Genomic DNA, 25,938 nt, shown 5'->3' on the forward strand with positions numbered 1-25,938 from the left:
CTGGCTTTTCTCCAGAGATGGATGGAATTGCTTCAGCAACCACTGGAGCACTTGCCAAGCCTGGAGGCACAAATCCTTGGAGCTCATTTCTGAAGTCGAGGACTGTCAGGTCACTCCTGGAGTTTCCCAGCTGCTGGCTTCTGACAAAAGTCCAGTGAAAGAAATCTCTAATGGAATACAAATGCTTGGAAAGAAATGAAAGTTGGGGGGGGGGGAGATGGAGGGTCTATACCCATTAATAGCAAAGGTTAAACATCTAGCTATAAAAAGCAAAGAGTTACAGCTATTATCTTTATGACCCAGAATTGCAACCTACTGGGTTTGTTTCAGAGCTGATGATTTCGATTTAATATGACAGTCTGGCTGACAAGATGGATTTGTAAACCCTTTAATATATATTGATTCTGAAGTGTAACCCTCCCTTTGCTGTGAAACACTAAAATAGTGATGTGGAATGCACATTGTGTGACATAGGTGACAACTCCCTGGGGCCCTGGATGCCCGAACACCCACAAAATTCCCCATGAAGGGACAGGGCACCCACAAATTTCAGCGCCAGGGCTCTGCACGCTGCACGGCACCCACGGCCCAGGGCACCCACGGTTGTGGGGCTAAGTTGGCACTCCTGTTGTGTGCACACCTTAGGAGGATTGTTTTTCCGGCATAGCCTTCTTCCTTTCAGTACATGCATTCATGTACACTTATCAGTCTCCTTGTGGGGGGCGGTTGGGCGTGCTGTTCTCCCGGTCCACAGCTCCCAGGCCTGTCCCACCAAACATCCATCAATATTAAGGTGCTTGATGTGTGGTGGTGGCACACGACTAGAGGCTATGTACACATACCGTATTTTTCGCTCTAGAAGACGCACTTATTCCCCTTCAAAAATTAAGGGGAAATATGCGTGCGTCTTATGGAGCGAATGCAGGCTCCTTGGCTTCAGCGATAGCAACGCGAAGCCTCCGAAGCACAGAGGGAGAGCTCCCCCCGCGCTCCGGAGGCTTTGCGTTGCTTTTGCTGAAGCTGCCTGAAGCGCCTGGAGCGCAGTGGGAACTCCCGCTGCACTCCGGAGGCTTCAGGCAGCTATCCGCAAGCCTTCAGAGCGCAGCAGGAGTTCCCGCTGCGCTCCGAAGGCTTGCGGATAGCCGCCTGAAGCCTGGAGAGCGAGAGGGGTCGGGGCACACCAATCCCTCTTGCTCTCCAGGCTTCGCTTCGCTGGAGAGGCGCTGCACAGTTTTCCCTCTCTGCGCAGCGCCCCTTCAGCGAAGCGGGAGGAGAAATGGAAGGGGCTCCGTTTCTCCTGCCGCTTTGCTGAAGGGGCGCTGAGCAGAGAGGGGGAGATTTTTTCCCCCCTGTTCTCCCCCTCCTATAGTCCGGTGCGTCCTATGGTCCAGTGCGTCCTATAGAGCGAAAAATACGGTAACTCAAAATTCAGCTAGGTCCTTTTTCTCAGTTCGGATCGAAGCTGGGTGGTGGTGGAAGGGGGAACCCCACACATCAAAATGCAACATTTGATGAGAAATGACAGGATAGATACAGGGTAGATATGGATTGTGGCTCACATCGTGTGGCTTCCCAGCGCATTGGATGCAAAGTGAATGGGTTGTGTGCACAGCCGATATCTCAAATACCAAAGGGTTTTTTGTTTTTTTTTATAGCGGTGGAATGATGTGGCCACAGTGCAGGAGATTTGCACGTCTGATTTGCATTTATAATAAACGCTTGCTTGTAAGAATTTAACTGTGCTGCCTTTTTAGGAAGCAGTGCAAGTATTGATTAAACATTCGGCTGATGTGAATGCCCGGGACAAGAACTGGCAGACACCCCTGCATGTAGCAGCTGCGAATAAAGCCGTGAAGTGTGCCGAAGTGATCATTCCGCTTCTGAGCGGCGTCAACGTCTCTGACAGAGGGGGTCGGACCGCGTTACACCATGCAGCTCTGAATGGCCATGTCGAAGTGAGTGGGCTTAATAGCTTGGGCTGCTATAGCTCGGGACCTTTTCATGTCAGTGCGTGGGAAGGCAAGCATTTTCCTTAGTTGCTATTTGTGGTGTTAGCCCCAAGTTGAGTGCCAGCATTATTTTATCGCTCCCCATGTATAGGATCAGGGGATAACTTTGTTGCAGGGGATAATAATAATAATAATAATAATAATAATAATAATAATAATAATAATACATCTACTCTCTTTGGTCATAATTGGCCAATGACAAATTGTGATGAGCTTGACGTGGAAGTTATAGAACCTCTCAATGGAATCTCAAAATATTCCTCTAGAATGAAGAGGGGAAAGAACCCCTACCTTTCCCGCCCCGACCTGGCCACAGTGATCCATGCGACAGTTACCTCCAGGGTTGACTACTGTAATTCGCTCTACGCAGGGCTGCCCTTGAAGCTGTCCCAGAAACTCCAGCGTCTGCAGAATGCTGCAGTGAGGCTCCTCACGGGGTCTCTGCCATGGGAGCATATTCACCCAGTGCTTTTCCAGCTCCATTGGCTCCCGGTGGAGTACAGGGTCAGATTTAAGGTGCTGGTTTTGACCTTTAAAGCCCTTCACGGCCTAGGACCCTCGTACCTACGGGACCGCCTCTCCTGGTATGCCCCACGGAGGACCTTAAGGTCCATAAATAGCAACACTCTAGAGGTCCCTAAGGCCCTAAGGAAGTTAGATTAGCTTCAACCAGAGCCAGGGCCTTTTCAACACTGGCTCTGGCCTGGTGGAACACTCTGCCTCATGAGACCAGGGCCCTGCAGGATCTGATTTCTTTCCGCAGGGCCTGTAAGATAGAGTTGTTCCACCTGGCCTTTGGCTTAGAATCAGTTTGATTCCCTTCCCGTCTTTCTTTTTCCTTTCTCCTCCTGTGAAGAGGCTGCATCCTAATGTTTTAATGTTGTATTTTAATCTTTTTTAAATTGTATTTTAATCAACTTGTTTTTATTATTGGTTGTTAGCCGCCCTGAGCCCGGTCTTGGCTGGGGAGGGCAGGGTATAAATAAAAATTTATTATTATTATTACTTATCTGTAAAGGTTTGGCTGATTTACAGGAAAAGCTTTAGTCAAAAGACAGTTGAGCTGCACTTTTCTAGAAGTTTTTAAAGCCTCACCTAAGATTGATTGGATACTCTAAAATTTTGCTCATAAGGACCAATTGAATACTATATTATTAGAATTGATATTATGTTTCACAGCTATTTTTCATCAGAGCATTACATCACAAGCACCTCTATGACATAGCAGTCTTCATTAAATGGATTCCTGTACTGTCCACAACAACTGATAATTGCTTCTTCCTTTTTTTGACGTTCCTTTGTTTCCTTGCTTCAGATGGTGAACTTGCTTTTGGCTAAAGCGGCAAACATCAATGCCTTTGACAAAAAGGACCGGAGAGCTTTGCACTGGGCTGCGTACATGGGTAAGAGCTTCTTTTTAACTCTTTGACAAAAATGGCAATAACAGGAGAGGCAATGAGATTCTTTTAAACCCGTTTAGAAAAATGCAGATTGAAAGTTGCAAGCTCTTGAGAATTTGCACCATCGATATACTAGCCAAAACAGCTGGAAAACGTGCATTGCATTCCTTTAGGAAAAATCCTTAGCATGAAAAGAAAGATGGTAATGGACACAACTGAGAAGCTGTCAGTTGAGCCTTCATGCTGTTGTGTTTTTTAAAAAATCCCAACTCTTCTTTCTTGAACTTAATAAGCACATTTCTCGCGCTTTCCATTGTTTATATCTCACTGCAGTTCATGATACGGACATGATGGTTTTTCTAAGGCCATCTTCTGACTTGGATAGTTTCATAGTGACCCCAATCTGATTCTTCAGTTTCTAGCCATTGAACTACAGTGATATTTGAATGTGGAAGTAGGGTTAGGGATGGATCACTCATACACATTCATTACTTGTTGACTGTAGCCTCATGTGCGGACTTGTATGAGTCCTCGTAGATTAATCCACACAAATTGAATTTTCCTATTATTTCATGCCAGCTCAAGCACAAAGGTATTGAAACAATATCTTTCAATTGAGACAGTTAACACATTTGGCTGCGGACTGTCGAGACAGAGCAACCAGGTTACGATAGATTGAAGAATGTTGTGACAGCTGCCCTGTACTTATGTGAATGTTAGCAAGCCTCCCCGCCACCGCCGCTTCCTCCCGCTCGGCTCTTGGCCATATGCAGCCGCCTCAGCGGGAAAGAAGGGGCGTCGCCCAGAGGCATCCGCGGCTTTGGATTGGCCGCAGGAGCTTCCTGCAGCCCATCCAAAGCCGTGCCAGCATCGCAGAAGTCAGTCCTCGTGTGGCGAGGCTGCCGCACCGGTTTAGCCCAGGGACTGACTGAGCGGGCGTCAGGGTCCGGAAGGTTTGCGGGCCGGATTAACAAGCCCAGTAGGCCACATGCGGCCCACAGACCTTAGTTTGCCAACCCCTGAATTAAAGGAACATGTTGGTTCTACCAGTGCTCGGCTTGGGGCTCGGTCAGAAATCACAGATTGTACAAACGCAAGTCACTTACGTCTCTGCATAATCTGGGCAGGTACAAAGTGAGGGCGGAAATCGGATGCAATGACAAATGTGGGTTTTGCCGCAAAAAGAGCAATTTCCCCTTGTTCGCCCATAATGTGTACTTGTATGATGTCATCATGTAAAAGTTACCTTTTGCATTTCATCGCCTCTGCTTTCGTCTATTGGTTGCTTCCTGGATCTTAACATGGTGATGTCATATCACACATATCTATAACTATATATTATGGGCACAATGGACACAGAAGAGGTGGAACTTGTCCATGGATGTCTTTTTCTTTTTGGTGGAATGTTTATATTTATTGTTGGGTTCAGTTCTGCTTTCACTCATTGGTAGATCCAGGTAGGTAGCCGTGTTGGTCTGACGCAGTCAAAATAAATAAATAAAAATTAAAAATTGTCCAGTAGCACCTTAGAGACCAACTAAGTTTGTTCTGGGTATAAGCTTTCGTGTGCATGCACACGAAAGCTTATACCCGGAACGAACTTAGTTGGCCTCTAAGGTGCTACTGGACATTTTTTTTATTCATTGGTAGACCTTCAGAGATGGTTTAATAATTTGGTCTTTCAGTCTTGCTAGTTGATCAGTGCAGCAGCCATACTAAAAAGCACTTGCACTCATTGTTTGGACCAGCTAAGCTCAGTGTATGTGGACAGCAGGGACAGCATTCGCTGCTTAAGGACTTGTTGTGAGCCTACCTGGCTCCTCACTGGCACAGAGCAATCTTCACAGTGGGAATGATCATTTGTCCATTATTGCTGGGCTGCTTCAGAGAAAATGTGCCCATGTCTCCCAGGGAGACTTCCACTTTCTGTGGTAGTTTATTTCTGGGCTCAGCGGGTACAAAGCCAGCAACTAGGTGGATGTCAAAGATATGCTAGTGTACAGAAACATTGGAGGGGAAATGTACCATTAATTCAAAATCATTGCCATCCTTTGAATGCTTCTAATTTTAGAATGCTAGGGAACTCAAGTCAGTAACCAGCCTTTCAGGGTTAGCTGTAATTAACAAGAGCATTGTCGATAAATAAAACAAGAAACAAAACGAAAACCCTCTATATCTGTGCACTGTGAAATTTAGCAGAACAAAAGCGAGTCATTAGTAATCCTTTTCTGAAATCTTTACTTTTCCAGCTGTGCATTCAGCACATTCCCTCGCAGTTTTACTGTTAAGGCCATATGTTACCAGTCTTGCCGTTACTAGAAAAATAATCGCAAGTATTTTGCTAGGAATATTTGGTAACAGCGAGGGTGTTTTGATTGAGGTTTGAAGCTTTTAGGGACCTTTTCGTGAATAGACTTTCTGCATGCAAAAAGAAAAGCCTCATTATTGGGAGAGTTCTGTGTTGTGTATGTGACTTGAGGAGAGGCTGAAACCAGAAAGACACAGTTAATGATAACCAGCTGTGAACGTTTCTTTGTCTGAATGAATGAGTTCTTGAATCTGAGATGCATTGAAACATGAAGCAAAGCTGAAGGTAGAATTCAATAGATAACTACTTAAAATTATTTCTATATTTCTATATTCACATACTCATTCATAGGAATACCTGTTTTAGTTCTTTGAAACGTGTTGGTTTTGCACCCCCTTTTTTTCTTGGCTTAGGATTCTCCATGTTCATTGCACCAAAAGTTCCTTTAGACAAAACAGTTCAAGAGAGAGGTCTACAAAAGTGTCTTTGTCTTGACTGACTCATGCAGCTGGTTCAATTGATGATATTAATAATGTACTATTTTTGGAGCCTCCTAACGTTGTCATGCTGATTTGTCACTGGCCCATTGAATAAAGGGAAAAGTAAGAAAAGATTGTCTGCAAAATAAACAGAGGGAATATGGAAGAACTGGGTAATATAGACCTGCTCTTTGGGTCTGTGTCCCCCTCTCACCCTCCAGACAAGGCATGACACCTGTGATTATTATTTTTTCTATGTCTGGTGTACACCCCCACCCCCACCCCCCAATCTTGTGTTAATAGAGTTGGCCAAAGTCTTTCACTACCCTAGACAGAGAAGCAAATCTCTCTCTCTCTCCCCATCTCTCTCCATGAAAGGACCATAGTTCCCAATGCTAGTGAATATATTTTGACATCTAAGACAGAAAACCTCCCTCCCTGGCAGTAAAAATACAATAAGAAAAAAAACGAACAATGAAGAATTTGCTGCCCTTCCATGACTTCTACAATCTGCGCTAATGAGAAATACATTCAGCGTGCTTCCTAGTCAACCTGTGAACACACTAGAATGTGGTTTGACATTTCTCCAAGGCAAATACAGTGTGTTTATTCAAAACATTTGCCCCCGTTTTGAAGTTTCTCGCTGCAGGACTGTGTAGAAGGGGAGAAGCTCCAACAGTGACCCACAATACAATTTTTGATGGATTATCTAGTAACTACAGATTTTTGCATTTTGCTACGTTGGAGGACCTTGATCAGAGCCACGACATAACTTCAAAGAAAGATTTTAAGCAGGAATGTATACAAAGGATCACAATTGTATCTGCTATGCATGTTGGAAGGTTGTTTGCTCCCTGTACATTTGGGCAGCTCTTGACATATCATAACCAAATTTTGTATGGTGGTTCCTGAGATCGAGGAGCAAGTTTTTGTCTGCTTGGATATAACTGGATGCCATTTTAAATCAAGATGGTGGACTGAAACTTTCAAAACTGCACTGGTTTTTTGTTTTTTAAAAATTCCCAGGTAATGCTGGGTACGAGGCTGCCAGTTTGTTGTAACTTGATTGTTAAGAGATCTATTCTTTGTGAATTAAGAAAACCACAGTGGTGGACCACTGGAATTCTTGTTTCAATCAAATTGGTGGTAGACCACATAAGTTGTGGTATGCCCCTTCTGCCAATCTTAGCACCCAAAAGGGCGTGCAGGGAAGGAGGTGGAAATTTAGGGTTTGGGGGCCTGAGTCGTTTAGGGCTTGAAATGCTAACACGATCACCTTGAGTTACTTGATTTACGAGTAATGCCCCATTTCTCTTTTCCAAGGCCACTTGGAAGTTGTTGCATTGCTGATCAGTCACGGTGCGGAGGTGACATGTAAAGATAAGAAAGGTTACACTCCACTTCATGCTGCTGCGTCGAATGGGCAGATCAGTGTGGTGAAACACTTTCTCAATCTTGGTGTGGAGGTAAGGAGCAATTAATAATATTTTTTTAACAGGCTAGTGAACACAGGGCACACTGTGATTTTAATCGGTATAATTCCTTCCTGTTGGAATTTTCATCCTGCTATGAAATTAGATTCTCGCTGCCTTTCTAAAATTTATTCTCTCATTGGTAAGGTTTATGGAGGAACCCATTTTGTCACCTGAGTTATTGGTTTTCTCTTATTTCTTGCCCATGATGCTAATATACCGTAGCAGTTGAGAGTGACATGTTTAGGTGTGATTATCTTGCCTTCCTTTCTCCACTAGGCTTGAAATAAAAATTGGAATTCAGAGTGTGGGTGGATACATATATAGGGGGAGGTACCTCTGAAACTGGTTATATATACCAGTTGTACTTCTGGAAAATGAGGATAATAACTTGCATGTTGATGGGCAGACTTTTTCCAGTGTCATTCCCTCACCTGACAAAGTAGATAATCTATTCAGCAATGATATAGAGTTCTTTAACCTAGATGAAGTGTGAGGACAGGGAAACCTCTTTTTTCTTATTATTTTTCTTCGAAATTTATATTGAATGCCAGAAAAGATCAGGCAGTCCAAAGATTCTCCTTGATGATTTCCATCAAAACAATGAAGACACACATTCCATCAAAAAAGATAAGCAACACAATGGATTTTGTTTAAAAAGTTGCATCATGAAATAAAAGGTTCGAATAAAAAGAGAGAGAGAGAGGTTTCAGAAGAAATATTTCCTTGTTAGGGGCATTAAAGTTCAATTGTCTCATTTGGAAATAAACCAGAACAATGGGACTTGACACCCCTAGCAAAGTAAGTTCTTTACAATTATCACATTTATTTCGTAGTGTGATTTTCCTATTTCCTAGTGTTGGTTTCCTATTTTCTTGAAATAATGCTTTCTTCCACTTAGAAAATTTTCAAGACTTAAGGCTTGTTGTTCTTCACTGTCATTTCACATAGATTTTGAAGGTGGGGAAAACCTCCTCCCCCACCCCCTATTTATGGGTCTAGTTAAAAGCTTTCTAGTTCATAGCTACATTGATTGATTTATTATTTTCCATGGGGAACTCTCTCTCTCTCTCTTTTTCTTGTCTAAAGGGAACTACATACCTAATTAACTGCTATTTACTGGAGTATTTTTGTCAATGAAATCTCTTGCATGCAGTAAAAAATCATGTCCTAGAACCCTCCTGCTATGTCAACATGCAGTCAGTGGTGGGTTAGGCAAGGCCAGGGAGCTGATGTCTGTAATTTAATTAAATTGGCCTTGTTTTGTTGCAGATTGATGAAATGAACGTCTACGGAAATACTGCACTTCATATTGCTTGCTATAACGGGCAGGATTCTGTGGCTAACGAGCTGATTGACTATGGAGCTAATGTCAACCAACCTAATAACAATGGATTCACTCCCCTGCATTTTGCTGCTGCTTCTACACATGGAGCTCTTTGTCTGGAATTGTTAGTGAATAATGGAGCAGATGTTAACATTCAGGTAAAACAATAGATTTGACACCTTTAGTTTTAATTGCCTGAACTTGATCTCTGCAAACTGGGTGAAAATGGAAGCAGAAGCCCAGAGGCAACTGTTGGCTACCTCTTGGGATGCTTCCACATATTGCATTTCCTTCTCATTCCACTTTTAACAGAATATGGGATAGTCACACCATCATCCACACCTCTTTGCATTTTATGTTTTTACGTCCATGGTATCCCATCCACGCGAGTGGGGCAGTTCATGTCTGAAACTGCCTGTTTTTCTCATGCACAGACCGTCCCCTTTCTCCATGCTTCCTATCCGCTACACCTCACTTGTATCACCAAAACCAGCACTTTGTGCTTAGCCCAGTGGTTCATTAGCAGCCCATGCGATTCTTTCAACAGTGGGGTGACATGTTGGCAATATTCTGCTCCAGTGAGCAGTTGAGCCCTTCATTTTGTACCAGCTGCAGCTTATGGACTAACCTCAAAGACAACCCCACTTAGATCACGTTGCAGTAATCTGGCCTGAAGATTGCCACCGCGTAGATGACTGTGGTGAGGTCATCCCGGTCCAGAAACAGCCGTAGTTTTCTTTCTGGCCAAAGCTGGGGAAAGGCACTCGTAGCTACTGAGGTCACAGGGGTCTGTAGTGAAAGAGAGGGGATTAGGAACCTCCTCCTTCAGGGGGAATACGACCTTAACTAAAGTAGGGAATTGACCAATTATCCAGACTTGAGAACCACCCACCCACTGTTAGCATATTTCCGTTCCACCTTAAGAAGGGAGCAGGCTGTTGTGTGTCACAAGCCTGCGTACTTCCTGCACACAGGGAGTTTCCGTTTTGTATATAGCTTTTTGTTCTGGCTGTTTCCTCGAGCAGTCATGTTTTTCCTTTGTTCTGACCAACGTTGAATAAAGCTGTAAAATATGCTCTCCTGGGTGAATCTTCCGTTCTGGAAACTCTGCAAAAAGGGTGTGCATGAGATTTGGAACGCGTCTGAGGCTCGTGTCGCTAATTGACTGATGCTGTGCCAATGGGAGTCGAGAGACCGCTTGTAGGCTGCCCGATGCCTCGGACTCCCTGGCAGTATCCCAACAACAGGTTATGGGCCCAGAAACCTCTTGTCACAGCCCCTCTGTCTTTCCAGGATTCAGTCAGTTGTAGCTGATAGATTCACATAGTTTGCCCAGCCTGTGATTCTTTTTATCCCTTTTGGGTAGAAGTGAGAGCTGCCTGTAGAAAACAATGGAGAAATCCAGGATTTTATCGTAGCTTCGGTATTCTCCCTCACAGCAAAGGTGAGGGCACTTTCCAGGAAATATCTCTGCGCCCTCAACATTCTGTAGGTCCTGGAAGCACACAATACCATTTGGCTGGTGGCTTTAATTTAAAAATAAAATAAAACACAAACTTATATGTTTCTGCACACCTAGGGAGACCTCTGAATGAAACCACTACCTTACTTTTGGGTGGCTCTCTTTCACTTCCAAACTGATAGTGAGTTTAGGTCAGGCTTCCTCAAACTCGGCCCTCCAGATGTTTTTGGCCTACAGCTCCCATGATCCCTTGCTAGGAGGACCAGTGGTCAGGGATGATGGGAGTTGTAGTCTCAAAACATCTGGAGAGCTGAGTTTGAGGAAGCCTGTTTTAGGTGGTCAAAGATGAATGGCTGGATTTGCTAACAACTTGTAACATTTCTGGACACCTTGCAACCCCGTTCTTATGATTAAACTGAATTGTGGTCAAATGGCAGCGGTCAGTTTGGGGCATTTTGTTTTGTTTTTGACAGAGTAAAGATGGGAAGAGTCCGTTGCACATGACAGCCGTGCATGGGAGGTTTACGCGGTCTCAAACTCTCATTCAGAATGGTAAGAAGGTTCTTCCTGTTTTCTTCCTGATCCAAAGAAAGCATTAATTGGGGGGGGGGGATTCATTGAGTTTCAATTAATTTAAATTTATTTATAAGTTGCTTTTCTGTAAAAGTTTTCAAAGTGGTGTACAACTCCCTCCCAGCTCAAATCAGATCAGCCAAAAGACACAGCAGAAGCTGCAGATAAGATTGAATGATCTTCAGCTTTTAAGTTTTTCAGACAAGCCTGTTACAATTCGAAACTCAAAGCAGCTAAATCATCACATTACAAAAGTAACCCTATACATACTCTCCTGGGAATTGAATTCAATGGGGCATAATTCTGAGTAGACATATATAAGATCACCCTAAAAACCCTACTGAGCAACCAAGTTTTGACTTCCTTCCTGAATTAAGAAAGAGCTGGTGGCTCCCTATCATTCTACCCGGACACTGAGGTCCAGCGCCGAGGGCCTTCTGGCAGTTCCCTCGCTGCGAGAATCCAAGTTACAGGGAACCAGACAGAGGGCCTTCTTGGTAGTGGCACCCGCCCTGGGGAACGCCCTCCCACCAGATGTCAAAGAGAAAAATAACTACCAAACTTTTAGAAGACATCTGAAGGCAGCCCTGCTTTTAATGTTTAATAGGTTATTGTATTTTATTTTATTTTTTTATAAATATTTTATTAAGTTTCCACAATAAAAAGCATACATAGGCAAAGAAAATACAAAATCACAAAAAACAATACAATACAAAAATACAACCATTAAACACATGAAAAAGAAAAAGAAAAAAGAAATAAAAACACATATAGTAACAAAAAACAAAAATTCCCTCTTTCTTAATTTCTCATCTTCAATTTAGCTTATTTTCCCGACTTCCTCACGTCTCCCGTTCTTGTATCCCTTTTTTAAAAAATTAATTCAGCAAATTCATATCCTATTAGTTTATCTGTTGTTAATCCAATCTTACATTTTACTTCGTTGCTAAAGCCCCTGCGATTCATTTCAATGTCCTTAACATTCATAAATTTTACAATATTTCTGCAAATAAGTTTTAAATTTCTTCCAGTCTTCCTCCACCGTCTCCTCTCCCTGGTAATAGGTTATTGTATTTTAGTGTTCTGTTGGAAGCCGCCCAGAGTGGCTGGGGAAACCCAGCCAGATGGGTGGGGTATAAATAATGAATTATTATTATTATTATTATTATTATTATTATTATTATTATTATTATTATTATTATATCTTGGGGTAGGGCATCCCACAGATTAGTAAAATGACTGTATATTGGATTGTGTTGTTGTGACCATTTATCAGCAGCAGACTGTGGAATGCTTTCCATTCGTAGGCGATGACATGCAGTCTTATTTTCTAATACAGAGCATAAGCCCTTCCCAGTTGAGTAATTCTAGCAGTCTTCTACCTGCTGCTTTGCTTTATCTTGCCACTTCCTCTTAACAGTTGTGAATCAATACAGTCAGTACAGGCCAATCGGAGTCAGTTTAATAAGGTAGTACACCCAGGTATGGAACTGTTATTGCCTGATAGTTTAGTTGTATGCAGGCTTGGCCATAGACAAACCAGATGATGGAGGTGGTTCTTTCTAATTTTGTCAGTTCGTCATCTGACAAAGCTGCCGAGGGGCATGATAAAGAAAGAGTTTTATGATATATATGGACAATGTAGGTCAGCGTCTCCAGACTTGGTGCCCTCCATGGTAGATTGGGGGTTTAGATTAAAGCCATCATATCTAGTTCTGCCCTCAAAAAATATTTTCTGCCAAAGAAAATTTAAGACAAAAAACCTAGATATTCATTTTGCCTAAATCTGAAAAAGAAATTTTATAGCATCCTTTACTGGTGAGTAGAATATGTTGTTGTTATTGTTGTTGATGATGATGATGATGATGATGAATGATAATGTACCATAAGACGTGTTACCAATGTATTGACACTTACTGGAGAAGCAACATGAATAAAATATTTCAGCATATTTGGTAGAGATGTCACACACACACACGCACACAGACACACACTGAACTAAATAACTTCCACAAAAGAAGAAATCTTACCTAGAAAGTTGCAAGACAGAGCTAGAGGTGAACTTGCTAACTGCATTCAAAACTTAGCATATATCGTTAAAAGTATGTTAGCTTTCTATCGAAAGAGATTATTAAATGCTCTGAAGTTGAACAGATATAGTTGCCCTATTTATATCAGCAAGAGGGGAATTATTAAGTAAACTTTCACAATTGCATGGCAGTAATTTTCAGGTGAGCCTGTATAATAAAACATCACACACTCAGTCATTATTTCTGCTGTAGGAACACAGTGAGTGGGTGGCTAATGCCTAGCTTACCCTGCCCCCGAAATAGTTTATATTGTGACTAGTGAGAAGGCTTAAAATAATTTGCATCATCTCTTCAGGCTGGTGTTGATGAGTGACCTATATTCCTAGAGAGTAATGTGAAATCTTTGGTAGCTGAATTGCACTTGATCCTTATTTCTGCGTTAAAAATGTCATTTCCAGGAGGTGAAATTGACTGTGTTGATAAGGATGGCAACACCCCTCTCCACGTGGCTGCAAGATATGGACATGAGCTTTTGATTAACACCCTAATAACCAGTGGGGCTGATGCTGCCAGGTAAGTTGCTGAAGAAATACATTTTTTGGATGGTTTAGCAATGACTGACTGTATAAGGTTTGTTGTGAATATGCTAGCACAGGGGTAGGCAACCTAAGGCCCGGGGGCCAGATCGCCTTCTCAGTCCGGCCTGTGGATGGTGCGGGAGTCAGCGTGTTTTTATATGCAGTGGTATCTCGGGTTAAGAACTTAATTCGTTCTGGAGGTCTGTTCTTAACCTGAAACTCTTCTTAACCTGAAGCACCACTTTAGCTAATGGGGCCTCCTACTGCCGCTGCGCCACTGCTGCACGATTTCTGTTCTCATCCTGAAGCAAAGTTCTTAACCTGAAGCAATATTTCTGGGTTAGCGGAGTCTGTAACCTGAAGTGTATGTAACCCGAGGTACCACTGTATATAACATTTGCAAAGCTAATTTGGTTACGTTGCTGTCTTTTGGATCACACAGTTTAAGAACTTTTTATGCTTCTATTTGCAGTGGAAAACTTAAAATTATATAGTGTTTAGATCGTTGCTCTATATAGATTTAGAGGCGAGGGGGGGGGGGGTCGGGAGATGACCATTTTGAGAACTGCAACCTTTTTGGCTTCTTCCTTTATAAATTTCAATCTACTCCTTTTCTAAGTGTTTAAGGTAAAAAAAAAAAAAAGGAGAGAAGAACGTCAGCATGAAAACTAGGTTGAGCAATCTGGGTTATCTGCTCAAAATTTCTATTACACGCTTCAGTGACCTGTAGGTTGATCAAATAAAACACCTCTGTCAGTGGCTGAAATGCCCAGTGAAGTGAAAAGCCGGCTTGGAAGTATTGGGAAGACAGCCATTATAGAAGGAAATTAGTTGCCTGGGATCTAGAATGAAATTCTGAGACACCCATTTGTCAAGATCCTATTGTGATCTTCTAAGTAGATGTCGAGCAGTAGGGATTTTGCTGTGGAATGAGCAGAAAACAAAGCAGAAGGTCATTGATTAAGATAGTTATGTGTTATAAAGGGACATGGGATAAAATCAAGACGCGGACAGCTGGGTCATCAGCTTATCCCTGGTGTAGCAGAGGGAGCGCGTTGCAGGAGAAAGACCGGTTTATATTCAGATGGGAATATTTTTAGGCTGTAGACAGAAATTATGCAATAGCTGGTCTGTCAGAAGACAGAAGCTGCGTTGGACCATTTATTTATTTTTTGCAACACATGGAAGAGCTCTGCAGATTATTGCAATGGTTTTGCCAGCCTGTCTGGTCTCATATTTGTGTGTCACAGAGATTTCAAAGTGTTTGATATGGCAGGCTTCTTCCTAGGAGTTGTGTTAGCATGAAAGTGGTCTATTAAACTCGGAGCCGAATAAGGCACCATTAGGAAACTCACTTGTGCTTGTTTGCTGCATTCAACCTAGCATTAAGGAGATCATTCTGTCCGGGCAAGGATTCCAGATTTTATATTAGAATAATCTCCCCCATCTCCTCCTCCAGTGCACCCCCTAAATCTCTTCTGGGGATTCCCCTGACTCTGCAGAGCAGATTCGAGGACAATAGGGGGGCATGTCTGGGGAGAGGAGAGGGACAAACTCCAGTTGTTTTAGTACTGGCACAACTATTTACTGTATTTTTTGCTCTATAAGACTCACTTTTTCCCTCCTAAAAAGTAAGGGGAAATGTGTGTGCGTTCTATGGAGCGAATGCAAGGCTGTGCAGCTATCCCAGAAGCCAGAACAGCAAGAGGGATTGCTGCTTTCACTGCGCAGCGATCCCTCTTGCTATTCTGGCTTCTGGGTTTCAGAATATTTTTTTTCTTGTTTTCCTCCTCCAAAAACTAGGTGCGTCTTGTGGTCTGGTGCGTCTTATAGAGCGAAAAATACGGTAGTTGAATACTACTCCCTGACTGTTGAATTTGCCTAGGTTTCCCTGAGATGACAGCCAGCACTTAAATAACTTCCCTCTTGAGTAGATTAAAAAAACAACAACTTTGAGATGGGTCCAACTGATTTCCTTCTGAAAGGGTTTGCATAGAGGTTCCTTTGTGTTTTTCAGATGCGGCGTCCACAGAATGTTCCCCTTACACTTGGCAGCACTAAATGCCCATGCCGACTGCTGTAGGAAGTTGCTGTCATCAGGTAAGCAAAGGAGGAAGAAAATGCAAAGCTCAGTTAACCTTGCAAGTGAGCTGCTTGTGGGTCCTTCTTTTGGTTAGCGTTGTGTGCTCACGTTACTAAAATTTAAAGGCCTCATTTCCTGTTTCATGTTTGTGGCGCTAGCTGCATGTGCTTATTTGTGCAAACCCCTACCTATGTGCATGCGTATGAATTCCTATCATCTGTACTGCTTGTGTCTGAAGCACAATGTATGCTTTTTTCTTCCCTGATGGCCATAGGGAATTAGGAACTTTTGTCTATGGTATGTTCCTGGTGGTGGAAGTGGGGGAGGGGGAGCAATTTTCAAGACTTCACCCTGCAGTAACCTGAAAATCTGCTCCATAGGGTTGGAAGACCCTGCTCCAAGAGCGTGGTGGCATGCTGCAAGGACAAGGAGAAACTGGGAAAAATTTCTACCCCCCTTCCATGCCATTGGAAACCTGCAATGGAACAGCAACTTGGGATCCAGGGCTTAGATTTCAATTCTGCATCCACATAATCTGGAAGTAAATCTCACTGGATTTAGGCCCCACCTGCACTGCACATCTAAACCAGTATCATACCACTTGAAACAGTCATGGCTTCCCCCCCCCCAAAAAAAAGAATTCTGGCCATTGTAGTTTCTTCAGGGTGCTGAGAGTTGTTAGGAGACCCCTGTTCCCCTCACAGAGCTATAATTATCAGAGTGGCTTAATAATCAGTCCTTCTCCAAAGAGAACTCTGGGAATCACAGCTCAGTGAGGGGAGTTAGGGGTCTCCTAACAACTCTCAGCGGGACGCGGGTGGCGCTGTGGGTAAAACCTCAGTGCCTAGGACTTGCCGATCGAAAGGTCGGCGGTTCGAATCCCCGCGGCGGGGTGCACTCCCGTTGCTCGGTCCCAGCGCCTGCCAACCTAGCAGTTCGAAAGCGCCCCCCCGGTGCAAGTAGATAAATAGGGACCGCTTACTGGTGGGAAGGTAAACGGTGTTTCCGTGTGCTGCGCTGGCTCACCAGATGCAGCTTTGTCACGCTGGCCATGTGACCCGGAAGTGTCTCCGGACAGTGCTGGCCCCTGGCCTCTTAAGTGAGATGGGCGCACTACCCTAGAGTCAGACATGACTGGCCCGTATGGGCAGGGGTACCTTTACCTTTAACAACTCTCAGCACCTTAGCAGACAAGTATAGGATCATGTTGCTCTTGTATTTTCAGAGAGAATGATAAAACTTTGGTGCATTGTAAGATTAGGAAATTGGTTTTCCCTTGCTGCATTTTTTTTTAAAAAAAGCGCTTTATCATATTTTAGATTCCTGATTTGGATGTAATACAGTTTTTATTATTATCTTCTGCATGTGTAAGAACTCAGAAATACTATAATCCATATTATTTATATATTAATATTAATATTAATATTAATATTAATATTATATATTAATATTAATATTAATATTAATATTAATATTAATATTAATATTAATATTAATATTAATATTAATATTAATATTATATATAGATGAAGTTGGGTAAAAGGATATAGAAACCTTGTGTTGTACCAGTTTTAATGTCCCTGACTGCATAAATCAAGAGTCTTAAGCTCAAATGCATTGGGTGGAAACCAAATCCATCGCCACCAGTTTTGATGTGTGAGTGGAGGCCAGTAACAGAAGCAGTGACTAGGTTAAATTTTATTTAAAATGCCCCAACTATCCCAAGCCAATATCCCCACCTTTCTACCACGTCTAACAAAATTCCTTCATTAGCATTAGCACTATTGGTGTCTTCATGTGTTGGCTCCCCACATCTCGGCCTGCACCTTCAGATGCCCCACCATTTTCAGCTCCCACCCCCATGTACTGCTCCTTCTCCTCAAAATTACTAAAACAACTGAACCCCTCTTGCCAATCTAAATAGTTCTTGAATCTTAGTTTTGTTTCCTGCTTTTTGCACTTGGCTGCAAATTTAAATGGAATGGAGAAGAGAGCAATGCGCTCTACGTGGGGCTACCTTTGAAGGTGACCCGGAAACTGCAATTAATCTAGAATGTGGCAGCTAGACTGGTGACTGGGAGTGGCCACATAACACCGGTCTTGAAAGACCTACATTGGCTCCCAGTACGTTTCCGAGCACAATTCAAAGTGTTGGTGCTGACCTTTAAAGCCCTAAACGGCCTCGGTCCAGTATGCCTGAAGGAGCGTCTCCACCCCCATCGTTCAGCCTGGACACTGAGATCCAGCGCCGAGGGCCTTCTGGCAGTTCCCTCATTGCGAGAAGTGAGGTTACAGGGAACCAGACAGAGGGCCTTCTTGGTAGTGGCGCCCGCCCTGTGGAACGCCCTCCCTTCAGATGTGAAGGAAATAAACAGCTATCTTCTCTTTAAAAGACATGTGAAGGCAGCCTTGGTTAGGGCATTGCTAAGGGCATTGCTTCTGAACATGAAGGTTCAGTAACTGGTGTGGAAATGGCATCGTGAACTGCCATTCGGGCTTTTATTTCTGACAGCCCTTTCAAAAACCAGAAGCCACGCTTATGAAGCCACACTACTGGCTTCGCATACAGAAAGTTGGTGCCACGCAAATGTGATCACACATGGTTTCATCCCGCTCCACACCCAAAACGTTTGCACAGACAGCGGCCTCTCCTTCCTCGTGACTAGGCCACTGGTGTTCTACATTTTCCGGTGTCGAAAATATTGGGGAAGTAGGCCATTTTGTAATGTGGGAACAACCCCTGCGTTACGAAAACGGAGCTTCCCTTCCCTCTGGGGAAAAACGTGTCGTTTAAAACGCCCCACATGTTGTTCAGTGTATGGTTAGAAACATGTCAGCATCAATCATTTACGTCCCCGCTTCCTAAGCATGGATAGAAGTGCTTTGTTTAATCTGAGGTACAATGGCAGCTTGCTGAAGAGGCCACCTCTATGACTTGACTGTTCCTTTTTAAAGCTGCTGTACTGAGGGAGGATAAGCCACTCTCGCTCCTTGTCCTTGCATTTTTAGCAGCCCAGCTGTCTGCTTAATTTTAAGGCCACCAATACTAGAGCGAACCACCCGGCGGAGCGTAACTGGGCAGCTGCACCTCCAAATTTAGGAGAGTAGTGCAAATTTAGGAGAGTAGTGCGAATTTAGGAGAGTAGTGCAATGGTTTAGGATTGCACCTCTCCATATCTCTTAGGGATCGTCCATACTTTCCTCAGGGAGACCCACTCGAATGCTGAATTGGAGCAAACATCACTCTAACCCCGGGGTCTGCAACCCGTGGCTCCGGAGCCGCATGTGGCTCTTTTACACCTTTGCCGCGGCTCCGGGGCAGATACTAGCGAGGGGAGGAGGCGCATTGTGCGCCCCGACACTCCCCACTGTGGCGGGCGCTGTACTGGCTGTGACATTGCATGGGGGCGGTGCGTGCGTTAGTCACGCACCGTCCCGACGTCACCTTCCCGCCCGCCCGCTACATTGTAAGGGGCATGTACGCTGGTCACTGCATTGAAAGGGGGCATGTACGCTGGTCACTGTTTTGAAGGGGAGTGAAGAACACACACACACAAAAAGGTAACTTGTTAATTTAACGTTTATTTCTATGAGAAGGGTCAAACAAAGAAATAATAAAAAAGTGACAAAAAGTTATTTTTATAATGACGAGTTTTGCAGCTCCCAGTTTTTCTTTTCTTCGGAAACGGGTCCAAGTGGCTCTTTTTGTCTTAAAGGTTGCAGACCCCTGCTCTAACCTATTGATGTTTGCTCTGATTCAGTGGTAAAGAGCAGGTTTGTTACTGGGTTTTTTTCAATTTTTAAAATTCATTTTATAACACAAATAAAAAACACAGAAAAGACAAACAATACGAACAAATTCTTGTCATATCCTTATTTTTCTAAACATTGCTAAGTGGTCTTCCCCAAGTCCCACCTATCTGATTTTCATTTTACTTCATCTTTAGCAGTTTACATATATCATAATTTCTAACCATCTTCTAGGTTTGTTATTGTCATTGTTATTTATTAGATTTATATACCGTCCTTCATAATATCGCAGGGCGGTTCACAGAATAAAATACAGGATAAAGACGAGTAAATAAGTAAAGCCAAGCAGCCAAATAATAACCTCCCTCCGCCCTTCCTACAGAGCCATTTAAAAGGCTGTGGAATATTAATCTGCCAAAGGCCTAGTTGAAGAGGAATGCCTTCACCTGGCGCCTAAAATATATATAATGAAGGTGCCATTCAAATCTCCCTGGGGAGAGCATTCCACAAACGGGGAGCCACCACAGAGAAGGCCATGTTTGTCACCCTCTGGGCCACATGTGGACGAGGAGGCACACAAAGAAGGGCTTCAGATTAAGATGGTTTATATGAGGAGATGTGGTCCTTCAGGTATCCTGAGCTATTGAAGGCTTTTAAGCCGTTTAAGGTTTCCCTGTGGGAAAGTGGCCGGGCAAGCGAAAGTGTGGACAAGCCCATCGGTGACTCAGAAGCATAGAAGCTGCCTTATACTGACACAGGCTTTTGGTTCATCTAGCTTAATAGCGTCTACACTGATTGACAGTGGCTGGGTCAATTTATTTCATAAAATCTATACATCACTTGATTGTAAAAAAAAACCAAAAACCTTCAAAGCGGTTTACAAACAGGAGTCTTTTTTGGGATGCAAAACATATGTTGTACAACTGTACTACTATATTCTTTATAGAGGTGGTAACAGTACAGTGGTGCCCCGCAAGACGAATGCCTCGCAAGACGGAAAACTCACTAGACGAAAGAGTTTTCCGTTTTGGAGGTGCTTCGCAAAACGAATCTCCTATGGGCTTGCTTCGCAAGACGAAAATGTCTTGCGAGTTCCTGCTGTTTTCCCCCCCTCCCCCCTTTTTCTAAGCCGCTAAGCCGCTTATCAGCTGATCCGATAAGCTGCTAAAAGCCGCTAATAGCGCTAATCCGCTAATCTGTCAATGGGCTTGCTTCGCAAGACGAAAAAACCGCTAGACGAAGAGAATCACAGAACGGATTCTTTTCGTCTTGCGAGGCACCACAGTAGTATGGTTATTATTGTGCTTGGGTGTAGCCTTTTACTGCCCTCCCCCCGCCCCCGTTCACTGAGGAAACACTAGTCTTCTACTAAACTTAAAAAATAAAATAAAAAATCAGTTTACAACTTTTCCAAAAATAGTTCCAAAACTGCTCAGGCGTAAGAGGGAATTGTCCGCTCATCAGTTAATATGGTGTCACAGGCATATAAATATGCCAAGGACAGTAACAGTAAAAATGTATCATCTTTTTTCCACAGTAGCACCAATTGAGCTGTGTTTGGGATTTTTATTAGGTACCTCCTCAAAACAAAAAACAAAAAACAAAAAACAACAACCCCACACCTTTCCAAGAAGTAAAAAAGGACAAAAACCTTTCTCCCAGCAATAGGAAATAAATAAATAAACCCATGTGCATGATGCACAAAACAAAGCAGACAGAAATATTTCCACATATGTCAGAATGTATTGTCCGTATGCACCCTTCGGGAAAAATAATCGCAATCCCTTTCTCCCTTTCCCAAAGAATACCCATCCCCTCCACAACTTAATGGTGAATTTTTACTGTGCCCTTGCTTCGATAAACTTTTGCTGTTTTCCATATAAAGCGTTTGCATTTTCCTAGAAAGTCACCCTTTCTCACCCCCCCCCCCCGGCACAGAATCTGAAGCCATCAATAAATAAAAATCCTATTTGAGGCCTGCTGAGGCAATCTCTGTGACTCCCTTGTTTCCTTTGCAGAGCTTTCTGCCTTCGTGCCCTGCTGTCAGTTCTCTCGATAGCAATCTGCCTCATAAATGCCTGCTGCATGATTTAAATACTTATATAGCACAGGGCTGAATGTGAAAATAGATTCTTTCTGACTTTACGGTTCTTCTTTATGCAGCTGCCAAGCTTGAGCAGCCACTGTCCGTTTCCATGACAACCTCTTGCTGACTACAGTTGTGTCTGCATTCTCTAATTTTTGTGTTGTTGGGTTTTTTTTCTGACTAACTGATTTTTCTGTCTCTGCAATGTTTCTTGCGGTTTAACTAGGACAAAAGTATAGCATAGTATCCATGTTTAGTAATGAGCACGTGCTGTCTGCAGGCTTTGAAATAGACACCCCAGATAAATTTGGAAGAACGTGCCTCCATGCCGCTGCTGCAGGAGGGTAAGTGGTTTTGAAATCGTAACTGCCAAGTTATATATAATTTCAGTTCTGTGGCCTCTCCGCAAAATAAATTGGTTCCAAATAAGGAATAGCGAAAGACTGCAGAAAAACGTTGTTTCCGAGGATTGGTATTTTGTGTTTCACGCATGCAAACTCACACTTGAGGAAAAAATAAACTCTGTGCTTGTTTAAGCAAACATCACCGTTCTCCTATCATAGATTGCTCAGCCCTCATTTGAGTCTTCCCTTCTCTTCTGAGTCATTGTATTCTTAAGCACTCATGTGACTGCTGTGGTTTATCATGTAGGAAATGCCATCTGCAAAGCTTAATCTTGCAAATGAATCGTGCGGCCCTCGCAATAAATTGGGTTTTGTGGGAGCAGCATTAAATTAAAAGATCCGAGGCCTACATGAAATTCCATCTTCTCCCTGCCCCATTTGTCCGTACATGCCAGTTGCAGAAAAAAGAGCACCATATCCTGTACAGTGGTACCTCGGGTTAAGTACTTAATTCGTTCCGGAGGTCCGTTCTTAACCTGAAACTGTTCTTAACCTGAAGCACCACCTGAAGCTAATGGGGCCTCCAGCTGCCGCCACGCTGCCGGAGCACGATTTCTGTTCTCAACCTGAAGCACTATTTCTGGCTTAGCGAAGTCTGTAACCTGAAGCGTATGTAACCTGAAGCATATGCAACCTGAGGTACCACTGTAATCCTAAACCACAGCATAGAATGCATTGCTTCTCAGCAGGCTGCTAATTTAATACATCATTTTTCTCTCTCAGCGGGGAACAGTACAGTGGTACTTCGTCGAGCGTCCGGTATCCATTCTGGAGCCCCGGACGCTCGACGAAAGTGTCGCTAGACAGAGCATCGCTCTGGACGTGCGCGTGGAGTGGTTTTGCGCTTCTACACATGCGCAAAGCAGCAAACCCTTCTGAAGAAGTGTGCATGCACACGAAAGCTCATACCAAGAACTAACTTAGTTGGTCTTTAAGGTGCTACTGGAAGGAATTTTTTTATTTTGACTATGGCAGACCAACACGGCTACCTATCTATGTCTACTGTGTTAGACAAGGAACTATATTTTAACCTGGGCCCTCTGCTATACCATACTTAAATACCCTAAAGGTTGATTTAAACCTGGATGAGAATTAATAATAAGTGGCCTTGTGTTAGAGGGCACAAGTTGCACTAGATGGTTGTTTACTACATCTTCTGCCTGAGCAGATTTTTTTTTGTCCTGTCTTATCCAGGCCAGACCAACTCAAAGAAGTGAACACTTTGTTCTTTTTTCATACAGGCCAAATAACTAAATTGCCATCCTGGAAGGCAAGTTGCCAGAAAGAGGGGAAAGCAATCTTCATCCTGTAATTCTGTAGCCAAATCTTTCATTTTAACAGACTGTGCCCTCCCCTTGTATCAAAGACTAGCCGTAAAACAAGTCTTAACTTCCACCGTTCCCACATTTGTGCATATCAGGACTTAGGTTTTAGCATGAGAGAGGCTAAACAGGTAACAGATTTCAAGGGGTTTGGTACAGTTCTGATATTTAAGAGACAGACAAAATGAAAAAGAATGTCAGCTTAATTCCATCTCTTCCATTCATAATAAGCCCTGCACCCAACAAACGTCAATACTGGGGGAGCCAACATACTGCTCCCCAAATGCTGGGGAGGTGAATGGTATGAGATGATGGCAATTGCAGTCATCTGAAGGGCACTGCATGAGATACCCATTTAGCAAACTAAAGGCACCTCCCACATTGAAGGAAGTTCTCCTGCACATAATAAACTTGCAACAATGAATGGGGACTGTGATTTCTTGACCACAGTGAGGGTTGTGAAGGAGAACTTCTTGATAAATCGTGCCTTTAATGTCTTAACAAAATTTTGAAATGAATTGGCTGCAGTGGTTCTTTCCGATTAAACGGTTGGGGTTAAATTTGTATACATTAATTTAAAATAGTCCTTTGTTATATGCTCTGAAGAAAATCACATTGGTTTATTCAGTGGCATGTATTATGACTTAAAGTAGGTTAACTGGGGCTCCCAATCCTTTGGAAGAATTATTCATGGCTCCCATCAGACTGCCTATGATCACTCATCCACCAGAGGTGTAGCCAACATGTGTGGTATTGTCAAAGGAGCATGGCTACGCTCACATGTTCCTGGTACCATTTGCCTGAATAGGACCATGCTGGCTAATTCAGAAGGTATTCCAAGGATTTTTGTGTGTAGAGAAGAGATAGTTACAAATAGTTGTTCTTGCTTAGATTGCTTATCCTATCTGGTTCTTCCCAGTCCCCGAACTGTTAATGGAGAAACTCCCTGTCCCTCCATCAATGCGAAGTGTCTGTTTTATTTCAATTCATGCCTTCTCTTCCTTTCTTTGTCTTTTCAGTAACGTTGATTGTGTAAAACTCTTGCAGAGCAGTGGAGCAGATTTCAATAAAAAAGACAAACATGGAAGGTTTGTAATTTACTGCACTTTAAAAAAAATGAAAGACAAGAACTTTAGCCTTAACAATACATGAGTATAACAGACAAAAATACAGGTGCAGTCTACACTGAATCCATAAAATAGATTTTTGTTCTTTCTATTAAAAAAATCACCTGCCACCAATGGCTTATTCTTTCCTCTTTCTTTCCCAATACAGTTTGGATTCTTGAATGCTTTTAACTGCAACTGCTTTTAGAGTACTTTTGACTGCAATAGTTTTTTGGATGTTTTAACTTGTTTATAATGTTTCTGCTCTTAAATTGTGTATCTATTTGCTTCTCTGGGCTCCTTCCGGAGGAAGGTTGAGATATAGATTTGATAAATAAAAAATAAGCAATTTTTGCTTTGCTTTTGCCCCAAACTGCATTAATGTGCCAATGTATAAAGAGGTCATCGAGCAGCACTCATTTTTTTAAAATATTGCCAAGCGTATGTATAACCAGTGCTCCCTAACTTTACATGCAGTGCTTTTTTGGGGGGGTGTACTCAGAGGTAGGGACGCGGGTGGTGCTGTGGGTTAAACCACAGAGCCTAGGACTTGCCGATCAGAAGGTCGGCGGTTCGAATCCCCGCAACGGGGTGAGCTCCCGTTGCTCGGTCCCTGCTCCTGCCAACCTAGCAGTTCGAAAGCACGTCAAAGTGCAAGTAGATAAATAGGTACCGCTCCGGCGGGAAGGTAAACGGCATTTCCGTGCGCTGCTCTGGTTCGCCAGAAGCGGCTTGGTCATGCTGGCCACATGACCCGGAAGCTGTATGCTGGCTCCCTCGGCCAATAAAGCAAGATGAGCGCCGCAACCCCAGATTCGGACACGACTGGACCTAATGGTTAGGGGTCACTTTACCTTTACCTTACTCAGGGGTACGCATACCCCTAAACAGTTTGGCCTCATTGAGGGGCAGTATTTCAATATGAGTAGGAAAATGAGAGTACCCCTAAACATATTTTTTTTAAAGAAAAAGAGCACTGCTTACATGTGTTTCTGGATGTAAGATATACTTTTCCCAAGTCTTGGTGGACAAGATGGCCAAGTTCCTGCCCCTAGTCAAGCAGCAAAGTAAGGGGGCAAGCTTTGTTGAAAAGGCTAACAAAGAGTCACAATGAAGAAAGGCTTCATAGGGCAGGGATGGAGAACACATGGCCTCCCGGATGTCCTGGGTTACAAACCCACCTCTAGAAGGAGGGCCACAGGTTCTCTCCCCCCACCACAGAGAAAGCTCCTGGAGCTGCAGTTGTTATTATGGTGAGTACAGTGGTACCTCGGGTTAAGAACTTAATTCGTTCTGGAGGTCCGTTCTTAACCTGAAACTGTTCTTAACCTGAAGCACCACTTTAACTAATGGGGCCTCCCGCTGCCGCCATGCTGCCACTGCACGATTTCTGTTCTCATCCTGAAGCAAAGTTCTTAACCCGAGGTAATATTTCTGGCTTAGCGGAGTCTGTAACCTGAAGGGTCTGTAACCTGAGGTACCACTGTACAGAACTAAGCAGGACGGTGCTCCCCTCTCAGTGAATGCACAGGTGCTAAAAATAATGTTT

At 43.3% G+C, this 25,938-nt stretch overlaps 1 protein-coding gene across 11 annotated transcripts in view; it reads left to right on the forward strand.

Annotated features, from left to right (window-relative positions):
• Nucleotides 1–25,938, forward strand: part of ANKRD44 (ankyrin repeat domain 44) — a 151,922-nt gene that overhangs the window by 87,485 nt on the left and 38,499 nt on the right. For 6 of the 11 annotated variants that reach the window (XM_081202657.1, XM_081202656.1, XM_081202651.1 and 3 more), the window contains exons 5-13: nt 1,755–1,955; nt 3,325–3,412; nt 7,520–7,662; nt 8,941–9,153; nt 10,931–11,009; nt 13,519–13,633; nt 15,656–15,738; nt 21,784–21,901; nt 24,303–24,371. In XM_081202657.1, coding sequence (XP_081058783.1) covers nt 1,755–1,955; nt 3,325–3,412; nt 7,520–7,662; nt 8,941–9,153; nt 10,931–11,009; nt 13,519–13,633; nt 15,656–15,738; nt 21,784–21,901; nt 24,303–24,371 — 1,109 coding nt within the window. The remainder of the gene's footprint in view (nt 1–1,754; nt 1,956–3,324; nt 3,413–7,519; nt 7,663–8,940; nt 9,154–10,930; nt 11,010–13,518; nt 13,634–15,655; nt 15,739–21,783; nt 21,902–24,302; nt 24,372–25,938) is intronic. The other 5 variants (XM_081202659.1, XM_081202653.1, XM_081202661.1 and 2 more) reach the window with 1 other exon arrangement.

The sequence above is a fragment of the Podarcis bocagei genome (genome assembly GCF_964188305.1).
Source record: "Podarcis bocagei genome assembly, chromosome: 1".
Classification (NCBI taxonomy): Eukaryota; Metazoa; Chordata; class Lepidosauria; order Squamata; family Lacertidae; genus Podarcis; species Podarcis bocagei.